The sequence below is a fragment of the Danio aesculapii genome, chromosome 13 (genome assembly GCF_903798145.1).
Source record: "Danio aesculapii chromosome 13, fDanAes4.1, whole genome shotgun sequence".
Classification (NCBI taxonomy): Eukaryota; Metazoa; Chordata; class Actinopteri; order Cypriniformes; family Danionidae; genus Danio; species Danio aesculapii.
The window spans coordinates 17,363,925-17,383,241 of record NC_079447.1 but is presented as its reverse complement, the minus strand read 5'-3'; the positions used below and the strand labels follow the sequence as shown (position 1 = coordinate 17,383,241).

Below are 19,317 nucleotides of genomic sequence, written 5' to 3'. Positions count from 1 at the left end.
CATGCTAATATGCAGCTGTCAATCAATTTGGTGGATGGGAAACCACACTCCTACCTCACGTTGCAGTGGGCCTCAAAATGGGAGGGTTTTGGATCCTATTTAAACATCAGGAAACGGACTTATTGCCTTTCTATCACTCCACACACACTACCTACACACAGTTCTGTCCAAACAGAGTACAAAAGATGATTTTCATCAAAGATACCCTTTAAAGCCACGTTTCACTGATTTGTTTTATACTAAAAACTTTTTTTTTTTAAACTATCAAATAAAAAATTTATTGATTTTTTTAATTATTAACATATTTTACTAATAAATTAACACTCTCAGAAATAAAAAGGTAAAACACCTGCCACAGAGGCGATACCTTTTACCATTTTATACCTTAATTGGTACAATCTTGTACCTTTAGGGTATGGTTTTACCTTTAAGTTACACATCATTTGTACTTTTTAGGTATTAATTTGTTCCTTTAAGTGTACCGCCTGAAAAGTGACAGGTTTTATAACTTGTTTGTTCTGAGAGTGAAGCAATATGTTATTTTGTTTCTGTAGTTTACAAGATCATGCAACCAGAATTTACAACATTAATAAAACATTAAAGTTATATTTAAAGAAAATAAAGAGACCAATTCAACAAATTCCACTCAATCCACGTTTATTATTCCTTTTATAATCAATAACTCACTGCTTAACAGATTATACATTGACAGGAGAACATGTAGTCATTCAGTGTTTTGCTTCACACAGTGGTTGTCAGTGCAAACTCATTTTCCTAACTCCAACACACACTTGTCATTCATTACACCCCCCTTCAGTTCAGTTTCAGGCCTCAATTTGCTCTAAACGGAGGCCACTTGACATAATAGCACAGCCCGACACTAAACACACCTTCTCATTCAGCGCTCAGTTATTTAAGACACTTCTTAAGTATGACCACAGACTTCAGGTTAGTTTGATAGGTAGACATTTAGCTAATAACCAAAGAAGAGCTCCTTTGATTTTACTACATAGGGGAAAAAAAGGTGGTATCGTCATGGCTCAGGAAGCAAGCAGATCGGCTTCATAAACATCAGCTTAAAAAATAAAACAATCTTAGTGCAACACATACTGTAGCAAATTGTGTCTAGCTAGTGTTTGTTTGTAATTGTTTTAATGCAATAGATTAGCATCATGTACAACTGGACTTTCATTGAATGGACATTTCAACGCTTTGGTTTCTGAAAATGCACTTCTTACTAACGTCGGCAGTAACCGAGGTACAAAAAACAAGCTTTGCAAACGTAATTGTCACTTTAAAGCGGACTTTTCATTTGATTTCACTTATGAGGCATCGAATTTAAAAAAAAAAAAATAATTAGGTTTAACAGGCAAACGTGCTTGGATTATCGAGAGTTTATGCTTTCTTTAAAAAGAATTTAAAAAAAAAGGAAAGAATAAAGTAAAACATCACATAAAATCTTTTAAAAAGTGCAAATCCTCGTTTAAAAAAGAAAAAAAAAAAAAAATTTGCAAAAGGATCAAAAGCTGTGTGTGTGGTGAAACTGATTTCTGCCCACAGTCAGATTCTTTTGTGCAAAGTGTAGTTCATCCATAATAAATCCTCGGTGGCCCAAATTCACATTTCTACTCTCTGAAGTAACACACATCATCCATGGCTGCAGTGATTCTGCGAGACAGACAGATATGACATTGAGGAAAAATAATAATACACAAATAAAACAATATTGTTTTCCTCCCAACTCCATTTCAATGGTTAGAATACATTTTAGTAAATGTTAAATGAGCTGATCATTAAAACTAGGGCTGGACAAAAATGCAATCTGCATAATTATTTTCCATATTGAATGATAACGATATACATTTCGATACAAGTTGTTCCTTCCAGATTTGAAAAGGAGTAACCCAACGATGACTGAAACCACAAAAATTAGAGCGTCCAATAAACAGCTTAACATATTTTAGCAGATAAATTTTCGGCCATATAACATCTCAACGCATTTTTGAATTTCCATTGTACATTTCTGTGTGATTGTAAGCTAAATTGGCCGTAGTGTATGTGTGTGAATGAGAGCGTATGGGTGTTTCCCAGTACTGGGTTGCAGTTGGAAGGGCATCCGCTGTGTAAAACTTATGCTGAATAAGTTGGCGGTTCATTCCGCTGTGGCGACCCCTGATTAATAAAGGGACTAAGCCGAAAAGAAAATGAGTGAATGATAATCTAGTTGTCCAGAAAGGCCCTATTTACAAATAAAATGAATTATTATTATTATGATTATTATTATTGTTACTATTAATGCAGGTTTTACATTATAATTTTTTTGTGGATTAACGTTCATAAAAAGAGATTCACGTCGCAATTTGTGTGTACGGCACTACTTTAGATTTTTTTGTTAATCGTTTACTGTATTTAGTCTTTTTTTTGGCATGTTTTCCATGTCAGAAACCACTCGCTCAAGTTTCTCCGTGACTAATGACTTCATTCCAATAACGCAATACCCCAAGGCAGAGGGCGCTGTTTATTACGGAAAACTTCACATCGAGTTCATGGTTCAATGTTCACAAAGCTTCCACATTATACTCTAGAGAAAAGATACGAGAGAAAAGAACATGTATTGTTACCTGTGGGCCTGGTATCCTCCCTCACAGAGGTTTACTAGGGCATAAAGATGTCTCAGAGCATATTCAAACTGCAATAAGAGAGAGAGAGAACGTCACACAAACAGCACAACAGGTCATGAAAGACAGAAGCGCTGGCAGACTGTGTGTGTGTGTGTGTGTGTGTGTATGTACCTTCTGCTCATGCCAGTTGAAGCAGTGTTTCTTGTAGTGTCTAACGGCAGTTTTGTAACAATTGTACTGTGTGAGGTCTGTACGTGCATCCAGATAATCCTGCACTTCCTCTTTGTCCTGCACCACATGCTCCACTATCTTACGCATGGTGTTTCCAAGCAGCTCCCGCACCTACGCACATACAATTACTGACTGGTCATGTGTTGTCTTATACATATTTTTGAAGGTAGTATTTTTGCTTGCTATTTATTTAATAGAATAATTACAGTAAAAACAGCAATTATGCACAATAATAGAATTTATTTGAATTAAAAAAATATATATTATTATATTTTCAATCCCATGATCCTTCATAAATAATTTCTAATGTAAAAGTCATACAGATTTGGTGATCCAGAAGAATGGTTACATTTTAGTTTTAAAGTTTTAAGCTATTAACTATTGCATCCGTAATCCTACCTAATCCCAACCTCTACCTTACTAGCAATTAATAAACAGCAAATTAGTAGTTTATTAAGCTAGTAGTGTAAGTCAATGACTTGTTAATATCATGAATTGTGACTTAAAATAAGTGTTACCAGACAGATATACATTTTCAATGTCGTGCTGGATAATATTTAAGTGGAAATTGATACATTTTAGTCACATTTGTATTATTTATTTATATATTATAAGTATTATTTGATGAAAAAAGTATTTGAAATAGAAATACTATATTTGAAATATTTGAATATACATATATTGATCAAATGACTGTGGTTTTCTCTATAAACTAGTTTGATAGGTGCCAAAATGCTAAAAATACCATCACATTTAGCACATCACACATCATTATTTTAGGTTTTCAGGTCTACCACAAATACAGCTCATTAAAGAAGTTTTGTAGTTGTATGTTTAGTCCTAAAAATGTGTAAAAAATTAGTTCAATCTAAAAAAAAAAAAAAAAAAGACATCTTACATCAACAACACATGGCAAGCAACGTGTTGATAATAACAAATGATCATATTAGATTACAAACAACCCAACGAGTGGTTTAGCACTTGTGCATCACTGCTATTATGTTTACACATGTAATATTTTTCCTGAGGCGATTTAAACCAAAATACACAGTGACACTATCAAACATATCTACAATGATAAGGAATATGGTTACTTACAGAGTTATTAACGCATCACAATACCACACAAAGAAAGGACAGACTTTGAAGGAATAAACAATGTGAGGAAAGCTCCTTTAGTGCACTCGACAAGTCTGAACATGTTCGACCGACACATGTGCAAGGCAGGTCGTTTTGTACTATTACGTAATCTAAAAGATATCGGCTTAATTTTGATATCGATAACATTAAAAATAGCATTTATCTGCCAATATTGATATGGCCGCCGATATATTGTTCATCCCTATTGATTATTACATTGATTAGTAAAAAGGAGTCCTTCAAACCTGTAGATGAGCGTGGATTTCATTCAGGTAACCAACAACAGCATCAACATCATTGGTCTTCTGGAGTTTCCTCTTCAGGATAGCAAGTGGCACATCTGGGCTGCTCATGAGGTCGTGTTCAGCAATCACAGGCAATGACACTGGCTCCACTGCCTTATCAAGACCTTTAGAGCTACCCTGGAATGCCATCACCTTCATGTGGGACAGTGTCTAATACAAACAAACAAACAAAACCGAGGAATTACTTTCAGCAAGTACAGATTTTACACAATAACTGCATTACTCAGTCAAGCCAGTGTCATTATGGTGTTGATAACCTTATGCATAGTTAGAATGATACTGAATGGATACTCTGAATTGAACGCAGTCAATGATATGAAGTCAAGATATCTTGCAGACGTGTGAGAAAACTATCGCGTTCTAGGAGGTAACTTCACTCAGGTGTTAAAATTACTAAAGAATTACTAAAATAACATTAGAGATGATGTGATTGGATAACTTGACTAACCAGTGGAGCAATCTCAATCATATGTCTAGGCAAAAAAACAACAAAAGTCACATGACAAGTTCATGCACGTATATCTATCCATCCATCCATCTCTCTATTCAACTCAAGGAAGTGAAATTTGTTTTACTGCACATTTTTAGAAGTAGTGTATGGATCTGTTCACTTGTGTAATGAACGTTTGCTACGTATAAGACAGTATTTCTGTGTGTATTACCTTGTTTCCATACTGCATCACATGGCTGGTGTTGGTTTTGGCCTTTACGATCTTAAACTGTTTGGCCAATGTCTCTTTGCTCAGATCCTCCTAAAGAAACAAACACACAACATCATTTTAATAAAAAAAGGGAGATGTCCTGCTCTCGCTTTAATAAAATGCTGCCATTATGCATTTTTGGATGTCATCTTTCAGGTAGTTTAAGTTTAAATGGAGAATCTCTGTAATATATACTGTATATTACCATTTCCAGATCTGATTCTCCATTGTGTGAAACAAGTTGTGATAAATAGAAGTTTTACTTCCTGCACAAACATTCATGCTATTAGCGGGTTTTCAGAGATGTGAAAGCAAGTTCAGTTTGCATTCACATTCAAAAGACAGTGATTCAGGCTTGAGTTAATGATATGTTAAAACTAAGAGCTGAGGATGCACCAATCACAACCGACCTAGCAATCTGAGCCAATCAGAGAAGTGTAGGCTCTTGGGAAAAAGGGTTTCAGACAGGATGGATCTTTAAACGAATAATTAGAAAAAAAGAAGTGATACTGCATGTAAATTTAACCTTGAATTAGAGTAAATGTCCTGTAGGAGAGCTCCAAAACAAAACTGGAAACCTTTAAAATAACCTTGGGGTTAGACGGTGGCTTAGTGGTGTGGGAATATAAATTTATATTCCAAAAAAATGCAAAGTGTCAGTTTCACAGCACGACTGCGTAACTGGTTTTCTCTTTTCAGTCAACTGGTCAGGCGGTTTCTGTCTCCAGAACATAATTTGCAAGTCATGCTTTCATGATACAGAAACCATTTTGTTGATTAACTTGTGTGGTCAGTAGCTGGGCCGGTTTCTACACCTATATGCCAATTTACCCTGCTGACTCCAAAACTGAATTTGCATGCTTTTAGCCATCTCCCACCTCCTAACACATTATAGACAGAACAGCTTTGTCTTAATTCAGACTTGTGATAAAACTCGCAGACTGCAGACCTCCAATAGGCTCTTGCAGACAGGTGGACTTCTTAAAGACGCTGTATGACTGCAGATTAACCAACAAGTCTCAAAGGAATTCTGCTCGTTTTAAGTCTCCTGGACTGGGTTCTCTTCTATATTTCACTCATTAATTTTTTTTACAACAGTGATTAGAACTGTCACCTCAGAGCAAGAAGGTCGCTTGTTCAAGTCCCAGCTGGGCCAGTTGGCATTTCTGTTTAGAGTTTGCATGTTCTTTTCGTGTTGGCGTGGGTTTCCTACGAATTGGGCAAACAAAATTGGCCCTAGTGTATGAATGTGAGATTGTATGGGTGTTTCCCAGTACTGGGTTACGGCTGGAAGGGGATTCGCTGCGTAAAACATATGTCGGAGTAGTTGCCGGTTCATTCCGCTGTGGTGACCCCTGATAAATAAAAGACTAAGACGAAGGAAAATAAATGAATGAAAATAGCCTAATACTCACCACATCAGAGTCCTCCATCCAGTTGACGCTGTACCAGTCTCCCAGATAAGTGTCTCTGGCCTCGTCGTAGTAGCAGGCGTATGAGGACTCATCAGGGTTAGCAGCAGTGGTAGCGTAAACTGACACATAAAGAGTGAACACACCCATATTAAACACACAGTGTTATTGAAAAATCACAGAAGCATGTGTGTAGATAGAAAAAAAACCCTCACCATTAATGTCAACAGGCAGAGGTTTCATCATAGAGCCAGATTCACAGGCCTCAACATAAAACACCATCTATGTGTGTGAAAAAGACAATAATGATGTATGATAGGGGTTTTGCGGAATTGACGTAATTGTATCTTACTGATACTGATGAATAAACAGATCACCTTCTTGTATTTGTTGTTGCTGTGCATGTACTTGATGGTATCCATCAGGTCGTCGACATGAAGCTGAGAGAAAAATAAAAGACTGAATTCAATTTCAACACTCCTATCGATTTGAGCATGTCATGCATAAGGAAGTGAAGCAATAACTCTGATGATCTCGCACAATTACGGGAAAGCGTTGTCAGCACAGCAAGTGGAACTCAATGCTAAACAGTTTTTAAATGTTACTCATTATCAAAGATCCTTCTATGTCAGCTGACCAACTGCTCGAGTATATTAAATCAGGGCCAAAAGTCTGAGTCCATCGGAGATTTTTCTAAAAATAAAGATATAATCTTTTTTAGGCTAAAAATTTCACTAATTTGTGATTAATTGCTTTTTAATAAAAACTATTATATTTATTATTACAATTATTAATATGAAATGATTATACTGTTTTTTTATCATGATATATTATTACAATATTGACCTAAACTGCAAAAAAGATGATTTTAACACCTATAATAAAAAATACTTAGTGCATTGCTTTAATGTAAATAGATGTATTGAGTTAATAAATATTTTAAACAAATTTTACTTGCATTAGGATGACCGGCAACACTTTATAGTAATGTCTCATTAGTAAATGTTAGTTAATACATTTTAGTCAACAGTGAGAAATAGCCATGTTATTGTTACATATTAAAAGGTATAAAAAAAACTAATTGTATCAGTCATTAACTCCATTTAATAAAACGATTATAACGTGTTATTAGGCATTAACATCCCCGAAGATAATTTTGTAGCTGTCATTAAATTGACTTTAGTTAAATTAACTGATGTTAACAAATGGAGTCTTAGTTTAAGGACTTAACAAACAAAAAGGCCTACAAATATAGAAATAGTCACAGATTTTTCAAAGCTATAGATCTGATAAACCAGATGTAAAAAATATATGAAAATAAATTGCCAATTATTTCTTGAAGCAGCATTATCCTTAAATATTAAATAATTATTCATTGCAGTTTAAAGTGCCCACGCTATCAGTATTGTGAATGCGAATTATCATAATAGATTAAATAAAAGGGCTAGATTTGTTATTTACTGTATATATTTAAATGTATTATACACATACATACATACACACATACTTTTTTTAAAAAATATATTTCCTATATGATGTTTAACAGAGTAAGGAAATTCTCACAGTATGCGTGTATAATTTAATCTAATTTAGACCTTAAAATGGTTTTTATCAAATTAAAAACCGCTTTTATTGTAGCGGTTTTTAAATTGATAAAAACCATTTTAAGGTCTAAATTTTTAGCCCCTTTAAGCTATATTTTTTCCCGATAGTCTACAGAACAAACCATCGTCATACAATAACTTGCCTAATTAGCCTAACCTGCCTAGTTAACCTAAGCAACCTAGTTAAGCCTTTAAATGGCACTCTAAGCTGTATAGAAGTGTCTTGAAAAATGTCTAAATCAAATATTATTTACTGTCATCATGGCAAAGATAAAATAAATCAGTTATTAGAAGTGAGTTAATAAAAATATTATGTTTAGAAATGTGTTGAAAAAATCTGCTCTCCGTTAAACAGAAATTGTGTGTGTGTGGGGGGGGGGGGGGTGGATTAACGGATGGGCTAATAACGGATGGGCTAATAATTCAGAGGGCTAATAATACTGACTTCAACTGTATATAAAAATAAAAAAGCATTTGCATTGGTTGTCTCAGATTGACAAATAAGCCATGTGCTGCGCGTGATGAGGATCTGATTCAGCTAAATGTCCACAGGATGCAGAAAGTGCTTACATCATCATTAGGGAAGGCCAGCAAACCTGGTGCTCCGTGATCAGTGAAATACACAAACACATGATCATTCGGACCGCTGCCAGGAGGAAGGAGAAAAGAAAAATTATTTAAGATCACAAGACCAGTTTTACCACATATCTGACTCAACATGTAAAGACAAAGAGGTTAGGATTTCACAGGAACTAAGAGCAATACATTTAGCAGGACATCTACTAGTTCAATTCCAATGTAACTGAAACACACACAAAAACATGCCTAATGACCCCTAACCCCACTCCGAACAGAGTTTTAATGGCAACTTGCCTTTTCAGCACTTTTCCAGATCCTCCTTTCACACTAGCAGCATCACCTTTCAACACTGCCAGGAAGTTCTCAGGAGTGACATCCTATAAAAAAAAAAAAAAAAAAAAAAAAATCACACAATAATAATAAATGGATGGCAAACACATCCTTTATCATCTCAAATCTCAGATTCAGATGCGAGTGTATTGACTTACGTCCCCAATGTAGTCCTTCAGCACTCCTTTGTAAACATCAGATCCATTTGGTCTGTTTATGACCACTCCTTTTGTAGGGTTACTGAACACATAAAAACATGTTCTCTTTAAGGAGCAAGAACTGACAAATCAATACTAAAAATCATAATTATAAAAAGAGCACAAACAACAATATAAAGAGCTCCTTTTCCTTCACTTATCAAACATGGGTTAAAAATTAACCATAAAACCACGTGACCAAGTAAGATATCGCACGTCTTTCTTTCATGGTTTAATTCAGCCGGAACACCTGACCTACATATTAATCCATAAAAAAGCCACTAAAGCGATAAATGTCACAGCTATACAACTCGAAGATTAATATAAAGGTTAGTATTTGCCCTCCTTTCCTTCCCTCCTTAATAATACCATAAAGCATTTTTAAAAATGCATTTGGAAAAACAAAATGGTTCATAACTCTGCAGGTAATATTGTGCCTCAATCAAAAGTGACAAATAATAATCCTCCAAATACAGATATAACATTAGGATTATATTATTATATTATGTTATTTTACAGACAGGCTTCTTTCGGTTTATGTGAAATAAATAAAAATACATATTTTGATTTTAAGTGCGTTACATTTTGTGAGATTCACTCAAAAAGAAAAACATCGTAAATGTAGGTCATTGACAGAAAAACCTGACTGACATTCATGCGTTTTCCCTGCTGGTGCACATGTGGTTTCTGGTTGTTAAATTAGATGCTTGTGACTTCTGCAAAAAGAACAGACTCAAATCTTTGTTTGACTGTACACATATGAGGAGGTCTAGAAAATGTTCTCAGTCATTCAAAGAGATTTAGGGGAAGTGTTCACATTGATCTTGGCTGAAAACCCCCAACAGAAACTCTTTTTTTGAATACTAGCAGCATGTTTTCTACAATCATGGGCAATGTGGGTTATGCTGTCGACTACATGTCTTGAATTAGATCTCATGATCCCTGATTCAAAATCTCCAATGTGTCACCAACTCAGATCTAAAACAGCTACAGTATACAAGTGATTCTCAAAAAAATTACATTAAAAACAACGCTAAAATAATGACATCCAAGATTAAACTGACAGCTATTTTAGATGCAGAGTAACAAAGGGAGAGACTGTATTAAGAGCTTTGAGTATTGCTTTGGAAATCAGACACCGTGGATTTAAGAGCGACTGCTCGATTGATAACCAGCAATTTGCTTAAATAGTTATACTCACTCAGGACTCTCAGCAAGATCATCATACATCATCACCACAATCTGCTCATCAGGAATCCCATTCTTATGGACAATCTGATACGCATGGCACACATCAGCCTATACACACACACATATATAAATAAAACACAATTCATTGCAAACAAGTCTTCAGAGAAAACTAAAAGGTGACTAATAGTTTGGGAAAAAACCTGTACTTCACCCCAAAGACTAGTTTCTGGTTTCATTTTCTCACCTGGTGTCTGTAATTGTACCAGCCATTTGACCCAGCCACAATGACGACCCAGTGCTTCCCATTTTCTGGCTGTTCCGCAGGGAAACCACTTACAACAAGCCCAAGGCTCAGGGCGAGACCTAAAACTGCTACTGTCTGTGGGCTCATTTCTGCAATTTACTGAAAATGAAGATGCAAAATAAATCAGACTAAAATAGCATACGTGACTTTAGGATTCTTAATTTACTATTTATTTTATTTTATTTGTTATTGTATGGTGAGCTCTGATGTGACGTGAATTTCTCTTTGGGGTTAATAAAGCCTAAACAAACAAACAAACATGCTAAGTATTTATTATACTTAGGCATGGGTTGGTATAAGTTTCTGACGGTATGATAACCTTGGATAAAAAAATAAATAAATCACGGTTTCATTGTATTGTGATTTCTGCTCTAATATATGTTCTATTTAAATGTCTGGGTAAAAAAAAAAAAATGTTTTCCCCGTTGAACACAATATATTTTAATTTGAGAAAAATTTATAATATTTTGGAGCAGTAAACATGTCAGGCTAAATAATTCAAATCAATCATTGACTTCTGCTGCCTTCATTAGTTTCAAAAACACAGCTTTCTTTACAATTTAAAAACGACATCTTTGAATATCTTTTCTGCTGGAGATACTGTTGTCCTCAAAAACAACAACAAAAATGTAAATAAAACAGCTTTCACATACCATAGAAATGGTATAACAGACAATTTTAGCAGTTTTAAAACCTTGACTTTGCCAAACCGTGGTATACCTTAAACTGTTATCGTCCCATGCCTAATTAAACAACAAAACGCACATTCAATGACTAATTTTGCTAATAATATGCAGTTACCTACATTATAATAAAAGATAAACTATAAACAACATCTACACTTCCTTTATTGTAGATATGCAAATAAAGTTCTCGTTATCATTTGTCAACACAAGTTCTAAATAAAGTCTATTTACTGTAAGGCAGAGATAAAGCATTACGAGTGAAATTATGTAAGACATTGCTTTGTGTTTACATATTTTAAAAGTATTTTGTGTTTTATTAATTGTGCTTGATTGTTAAAAACTTAATTATTAAAAAGTTCCCAGTGCATATCTGTTGAATCCTTATTAATTAATGTTACTTCTATAAAACCATAATAATCACCTTCCAAAACATATAATAATAAGAATGTCCTTTTTTCTCTTTTAGGTGCAAATAATAAATATAATTTCGTTTACAATGACACTTTTTTCCGTTTAAAACAGTGTTTAGCATTGTATATATCACGATCTCGTGATCACCACCTTCCTAAACAGACAAAAACATCGCGGCTAGAATAACAACAACAGGCCATAGAGAGAATTAAATTATCCTCATTTAAACTGAATGACGTGTTTTAACCCTAGTTGAGTATTATCAGCACATACAATCACATTCAGTCATTACAAATGAATTATAATAAAACAAAGATAGTTTTATACGCTTACCAGCTACTGTACACGACGCCCGAGCTGCCTGTACAGGAGCGACGCGACGCTTTATTACGAACTGTGAAGACGGGACGCATGCGCAGCAGCCAATCAGCGCAAACAAACCCAAGCAGCTCATCCAATCAAGTGTGATCCAATCATGTGTGGCATCCAATCATGTTGGACTTGTGGGTGGAACCTAAGGTGACCTCCTGACTAGTAGATCATGTGCTCGAGTTTAGGTGAAAATAAAAACACGAAAGAGGAAGCTTCTCAAAATTAAAGAAATAATAGAGTGATGCGTTGAAAGTCTTTCACTGCATCAAAGAAAGTCTAACGGATGTGAAATTTAACAGGAAATTGGGAAATTTATCAGGGGATTTAATAATCGTTTAGAAAAAAAGCTTATTATTCATATTGCTTAGAAATTGCACCACAGCACCTGTCGTTCGTCTTATGATTTAACGTTACAGAAAAATGCGTTTGAGCACATGATCAGGTCATCCGATGGTCATATGACTCCTATTTCACTGCAACCACGCAGCTTTAATCGGCTGATCTCACCTGGGCTGTTTTTACAGGTGTTGTGAGAGAAATGTACAGAAAAGCAATTCATGGAAAAACGCAGCGATGGTTAGATTTTTATATTGTAGTTGATACTAATTCAAAACAGATCCTCATTTCCAGATCAGTCTAGTGCTCGGTGCATTTGGTAAATCCCTTCAGGGGCTTTTTCTAATTGTATTTACATACAGTAGCTTGTTATTTTTTTGTGCTCATATTGCAACAAAGTCTTGCTGTTTATAATAATATTGAACGGATCACTAGGAACCTTTTGTCACTGCTTGCAATAATTTATTACACAAGTACCTTCTCTGGCTGTTTGTTAATATTAGAATTCAGTGTAAAATCTTCTGCAGTGTTTACATCTGCTAGATCACTAAATGTAAATGTAACTGAAATTTGGGTTTCCCCGCTTTTCATATTTGACCCGATTCCGCAGCGACTAACAGTTTCTAAATCATTTAAAAGAGAATATAAGAAAAATGTAATATACTGTAGCTTACTGCACTCATGAAAACTATATTAAATATATATTTAATTATTCAAACTATTAATAAAAACTACAATTTCAATTATATTCGATAAAACATCTAAACAGTAAATCAATTTAAAGTATGTTTGTGTGTATGTGTGTGTGTGTATATATATACATATATATATATATATATATATATATATATATATATATATATATATATATATATATATATATATATACACACACACACACACACACACACACACACAGTATATACACTTCATTAGGTACACCTGTCTAACTGCTCGTTAAAGCAAATTTTTAATCAGCCAATCACATGGCAGCAACTTAATGCATTTAGGCATGTAGACATGGGCAGGGTGATCAGGGTGGCAGGGGACTTTGAACGTGGCATGGTTGTTGGTGCCAGACAGGCTGGTCTGAGTATTTCAGAAACTGCTGATCTACTGGGATTTTCACGCACAACCATCTCTAGTGTTTACAGAGAATGGTCCGAAAAAGAGAAGCTATCCTGTGAGCGGCAGTTCTGTGGGCACAAATGCCTTGTTGATGCCAGAAGTCAGAGGAGAATGGACAGACTGGTTCCAGCTGATAGAAAGGCAACAGTAACTCAAATAACTACTTATTACAACCACAGTCTGCAGAAGAGCATCTCTGATCATACAACATGTCAAACCTTGAGGCGGATAGGCTACAGCAGCAGAAGACCACACCGGGTGCCACTCTTGTCAGCTAAGAACAGGAACCTGAGGCTACAATTCACACAGGCTTACCAAAATTGGACCATAGAAAACTGCAGAACCTGGTCTGATGAGTCTCGATTTCTGCTGCGATGGATGGTAGGGTCAGAATTTGTCATCAACAACATGAAAGCATGGATCCATCCTGCCTTGTATCAGCAGTTCAGGCTCCTGTGCTGGTGGTGGTGTAATGGTGTTGGGGATATTTTCTTGGCACACTTTGGGCCCATTAGTATAAATTAAGCATCGTGCAATTAAGCATCGAGCATCAAGAGGAGAGAATAATGTCAATTTATCCTGTCCTGTCCCATAGATGCTGCATTAAAAAAGCCTCACACAAGAGGTAATTATTATTTTTTTTTGTAATTTGAAGCAAAGATGATATACTACATACACAAAAACAGAGAAATGTTCATACGTTTAAAAAATCTAAAGATTAAAATCTTTAAAGGATTTAAGATGCTAATTACCGTTAAACGCGTCATAACAGGCTTCTGAAAAGATTCAATGAGTTCACTGTACTTAAATGGCCTCCACAGTCACCAGAAGTCAATCCAATAGAGCACCTTTGGGTTGTGGTAGAACAAGAGATTTGCATTATGGATGTGCAGCCGACATATCTGCAGCAACTGAGTGATGTTATAATGTCACCAAAATCTCAGAGGAATATTTCCAGTACCTTGTTGAATCTATGCCACGAAGGATTACGGGAGTTCTGAAGGCAAAATGGGGTCCAACCTGGAACTAGTAAGGTGTACCTATACACTTTTATTAGGCAGGCCTGTGAGTGTATCTCTACTGAACACACACACACCCACCTATTAGAACGTCCATGAACTAATCAATTCCTCATCATGCTACTTCAATGTTAAGTTGCATATGCAGTGTGTTCCTATTATCAGTACATGTTTAAAGTGTGTGTAGAACAAGTGTGGACATGTTAGTTTGACTAACATAAATAGGGAATTCACGTGTTCAACTATCACATCTCTATATAGTGTACAACAGTGGTTCTCAAAACTGTCCCCATAAGCACAGCAGCACCACACATTTTCCACCTTTCCTAATCAAACACACCTGAATCTACTCATCAGAACATTAGAAGAGGCTTTAAAACCTGAAATGAATGGGTCAGATAAGGGAGACATCTATTTTTTGTTAATATTTGTTATTTTATTTGTTTATATACAGTTGAAGTCAGAATTATTAACCCCCCTGAATTATTAGCCTGCTTGTTAATTTTTCCCCAATTTCTGTTTAACAGAGAACACATTTCTAAACATAATAGTTTTAATAACTCATTTCTAATAACTGATTTATTTGATCTTTGTCATGATGACAGTAAATATTTTACTAGATATTTTTCAAGAACTTCTATACAGCTTAAAGTGACATTTAAAGGCTTAACTAGGTTAATTAGGTTAACCAGGCAGGTTAGGAAAATTAGGCAAGTTATTGTATAATGATGGTTTGTTCTGTAGACTATATTAAAAATGTAGCTTATAGGGGCTAATAATTTTGACCTTAAAAGGGTTCTTAAAAAATAAAAAATTGCTTTAATTGTAGCCAAAATAAAACAAATAAGATTTATTATTATATAAGTATTATCTGACATACTGTGAAAATTTCCTTGCTCTGTTAAACATCATTTGGAAAATCTTAAAAAGAAAAAAAATCAAAGGGGGGGCTAATAATTCTGACTTGAATTGTATGTTGTACTATTATTAATGAGAATGGAAAGATTGTGAATGTATGTAGATTGATTGCTATCTCAGTCTTTTTTAACTCTAAAAAGTATGAATGCCTTTTTGTCACGGTTCACGCATTGTTAATAAAAAATATATATATATTAAAAATAAAAAAAGATAAGGGAGACATTAAAAAATAGGCACTGTCCGTGTGTCTCCAGGAACAGAGTTGAGAAACACTGGTGTATAACATACAGTGTCATCTTCTCATGACAGCAGCAACCTTTGCCCCCCAGATCACATGAATATGAGTCCATAAACCCAATTCATGCTTCTCATAAAAACAACATCAAGTCACTCCCACAGGAATAAACCATATTTATGCATTGTTTTTATTTGTCCCGTAAATGAAAAACAATATAACAAAATGTAAATACAATAATAAATATTCAAAGCCAAATCTTTTTACAGACACATTTATATATTCGTACATAACTACACGTGGTTCAAAAACCACCTCTTGTCCTCAAGCCAAAGGAGAAAATCAAAATGGCGGAAAAAGAACGTGTCGATGATTTCGCAATTCGCATTCCAAAGGCATCGGTAACCGCAGCGATTCAACTGGCGGAGGAATAAATAACGTGTATTCTTAGAAAGTAGTGCACAGCTGCAAATCAAAAAACGAGAAGAACTCAAATCATAGTGCAAGTTAAAGTTTCTCAGAACACCTCAACACAATCAATGAGGTTTAAAAAAATAAGGATGACGTAAAAGAAGCACCTGCTTCAGTTACAACATCATCCTCACTGCAATCATCTGTCTGTCTGTCTCTCTGTCTTTAAATCTATCTGTCCGTCTGACGTCTTGGCAGCAAGTAAAACACAGCCTGTCACAAGATTTCACTGCATGTCCAGACTTAATTTGGCAGAAAATACAAAATAAAACTTATAGCTGTAATAAAAACCCCTCTGCGTGTACATCAAGCTCGGCTTTAGTGTTCCCTGTGAGTTTGCATGTGTGATGAGATGCATAGAACCTAAGACACAGAATGAAACGCAGCTGCTCATATAAAGGAGAGACACGTAGAGAGAGAAGAGTTTACAGGAGCTGATCTCTCATGCAGCATATCCCAGGAGGAACACGGAGCAAGGCAGCTTTCTGTCCCCATTCCAGCAAGTGTGCTTCTTGCCAGCAGTGTGTGTGTGTGTTTATGTTTGTGTATGTTCTCCATTTGCACGTTTCCCTGGCTTCCTGCGCCTCGGTCAGCAGCTGGAAGTTTGAGTGTGGCCTGTAGTTGGACGAGTGCGTGTCCTCAAACCTCTGCGCCCAGTTCAATCACTCCTGTCTCTATAATGGGAATCAGTTTATCATCCACCTGGACCAGCAGGATGGTCTTATCAATGTGAGACCGGCTAACCGGATCACGACTGCAAGGCACCCAACGATGAACCACCTATACAGATAGAGGAAGAGAGATAGTAGAAGGAAAGTAGGTTAGTAGGGTTAATGTCTCAGTGTCAGTGTATATCTGGATTAGTAAGTAAATAAGTAAATAAATAGCAAGTAGTTGGGGTTTATTACATAAATGTATTTTTAAATTTTACATTAAACCAAATTCTTATTTTAATGGGTTGGTGAAAAGCTACAGAGACCCGAAAGGGATGTGATGGTGGGGAAAAAAAATGGGTGGAAGAAAAAAAAAACTGAGTGGGAGAAAAAACAAAATGCGTGGGAGAAAAAAACAGCGGTAGGAAATATTTATTTTTTAAAGTTTTTGCATTCTCAGCTTCTCTGGCATGTACAGAAGCTGATCTGGGATCAGTTTATTATACGGAGCATGTCCGTATACATCATGCATTCACAAATTCAGAGGTTGCATATGAAGGGCGGTGATCGACGCACAGCTTTAATGGAAAGAAAGTGAATGCAGACATTTTTATATTAATTTCAGCGTGCTTTCAAGATTAAAAATATTTGAGAAATATGGGAAAATACTTAATGATAGGACGATAGAGAATGGTAAAATACAGGAGAATCCCGGCAAAAACGGGAGGGTTGACATGTATGACGTGAACAGGAAGTGTTTGTGGAAAAACTTTTTACTTCCGCCCATTTTTTCCCCCACCATCACGTCCCTTCCGGATCTCCGTAAAAAGCCATACTAATAATAAATAGTTATTAATAATTAATGTATAATAGATAATCACTAATAATAATAAAAAATACAATATTTATAAATAAACAATAGTAATTAAAATGTCTTTCTTTCTGTTTTTTTTTTACTTTTATATAAGTAATGAGAAATTGTGGAAGAATTTTTATTTAAGTTAATGGGAATTGTGAGGGAAATGTGCCTAGCTGTCATTAAACTACATTATCTGACAAAGGTCTTGTTGCCTATCCAAGTTTTAGGAACAACAAATAATAACTTGACTTCTAGTTGATCATTTGGTATCAGAAGTGGCTTATATGAAAAGCGAAGGCCTCCAGATTACGCCTATTTTACCAAAATAAAATATGATAATGCCTTGATTATTAATGATTTAATTAAAACAGTAAGGTCTTTGTTTAGACAAAAGTCTTGTCACTTAACAGGAATAATGTACAGTATAGAATATAAAGTCATGGTGCAGTGAAAAAATAATAATATTGTGTATGACTCCCATGAGCTTGGAGGACTGCATTCATACATCTCTGCAATGACTCAAATAACTTCTTAATAAAGTCATCTGGAATGGCAAAGAAAGCATTCTTGCAGGACTCCCAGAGTTCATAAAGATTCTTTGGATTCATCCTCAATGCCTCCTCCATCTTACCCCAGACATGCTTAATAATGTTCATGTCTGGTAACTGGGCTGACCAATCCTGGAGCACCTTGACCTTCTTTGCTTTCAGGAACTTTGATGTGGAGGCTGAAGTATGAGGAGCGCTATCCTGCTAAAGAACCTGTGGTTTGTAATGTAATGGGCAGCACAAATGTCTTGATACCTCGGGCTGTTGATGTTGCCATCAACTCTGCAGATCTCCCGCACGCCCCCATACTGAATGTAACCCCAAACCATGATTTTCCCCAAACTTGACTGATTTCTGTGAGAATCTTGGGTTCATGCGGGTTCCAATAGGTCTTCTGTAGTATTTGTGATGGTTGGGATGCAGTTCAACAGATGATTCATCTGGAAAATCTACCTTCTGCCACTTTTCCAAATGATCAACTAGAAGACAAGTTACTGTTTGTTGCTCTTACAGCTTCAGCTTTACCAATTTAAACAGCTGTAGTCAGCAATAACAGCAGAGATGTTTGATGTACTCACGTGACCCTCCATGCCCTCCAGCGGAGTCCACTCTCTCCAAAAGTTACGTCCAGACCTCAATCTCATGCTTTCATCAGGCCACACCAGCTCCTTCCTCTTGGGATGATTTGTCACATCCAAAACCTGACTCACATCCACAATCTGCACACAAAAACACACAAACTTCAACAACAATTTACTAGGGATAGGCGATACCACTTATTTTCATGACAAGAATTGTCGGAATCATTACTGATACATCAATGAAATAGTGATTTTTATACACTTTTTTCCATCTTTACTATTATTATTAAACAAATAGACAAAATTCCTTTTTACATTTATTAAAATAGCAGAACATTATTAATTAAACAAAGATATATGCTATATAATGCAGTATTACAAAAAATAACATTGCACAAACCTTCATTCATTCATTTTCTTTCAGCTTAGCCACTTTATTCATTAGGGGTCATCCCAGCGGAATGAGCCACCAACTTATCCAGCAT

At 35.5% G+C, this 19,317-nt stretch overlaps 2 protein-coding genes across 4 annotated transcripts in view; both read right to left on the bottom strand.

The window, feature by feature from the left end:
• Positions 1–640: 640 nt before the first annotated feature.
• On the bottom strand, positions 641–12,128 carry lgmn (legumain). Its single transcript, XM_056470901.1, has 14 exons — positions 12,046–12,128; positions 10,556–10,714; positions 10,322–10,419; positions 9,082–9,163; positions 8,888–8,970; positions 8,585–8,660; positions 6,788–6,850; positions 6,626–6,692; positions 6,414–6,532; positions 4,960–5,049; positions 4,238–4,447; positions 2,793–2,963; positions 2,622–2,689; positions 641–1,668 (listed from the first exon to the last, which is right to left on the bottom strand). Exons 2-14 carry the CDS (start codon positions 10,700–10,702, stop codon positions 1,626–1,628), a joined length of 1,317 nt encoding a protein of 438 aa, XP_056326876.1. The 5' UTR covers positions 10,703–10,714; positions 12,046–12,128; the 3' UTR covers positions 641–1,625.
• Positions 12,129–15,889: 3,761 nt separating this feature from the next.
• Positions 15,890–19,317, bottom strand: part of pcnx1 (pecanex 1) — a 67,756-nt gene continuing 64,328 nt past the window's right edge. For all 3 annotated transcript variants that reach the window (XM_056470329.1, XM_056470327.1, XM_056470328.1), the window contains 2 exons: positions 18,830–18,970; positions 15,890–16,971 (listed from right to left, as the gene is read on the bottom strand). In XM_056470329.1, coding sequence (XP_056326304.1) covers positions 16,831–16,971; positions 18,830–18,970 — 282 coding nt within the window. In that variant the 3' untranslated portion in view covers positions 15,890–16,830. The remainder of the gene's footprint in view (positions 16,972–18,829; positions 18,971–19,317) is intronic.

Coding starts and splice junctions, on each gene's coding strand:
- lgmn (XM_056470901.1), bottom strand. CDS start 10,702: ATGAGCCCACAGACAGTAGCAGTTTTAGGTCTCGCCCTGAGCCTTGGG. Junction 9,164..10,321: donor GATCTTGCTGAGAGTCCTGA/GTGAGTATAACT, acceptor TTATGTGTTCAG/TAACCCTACAAAAGGAGTGG. Junction 6,533..6,625: donor TCTGCCTGTTGACATTAATG/GTGAGGGTTTTT, acceptor TTTATGTGTCAG/TTTACGCTACCACTGCTGCT.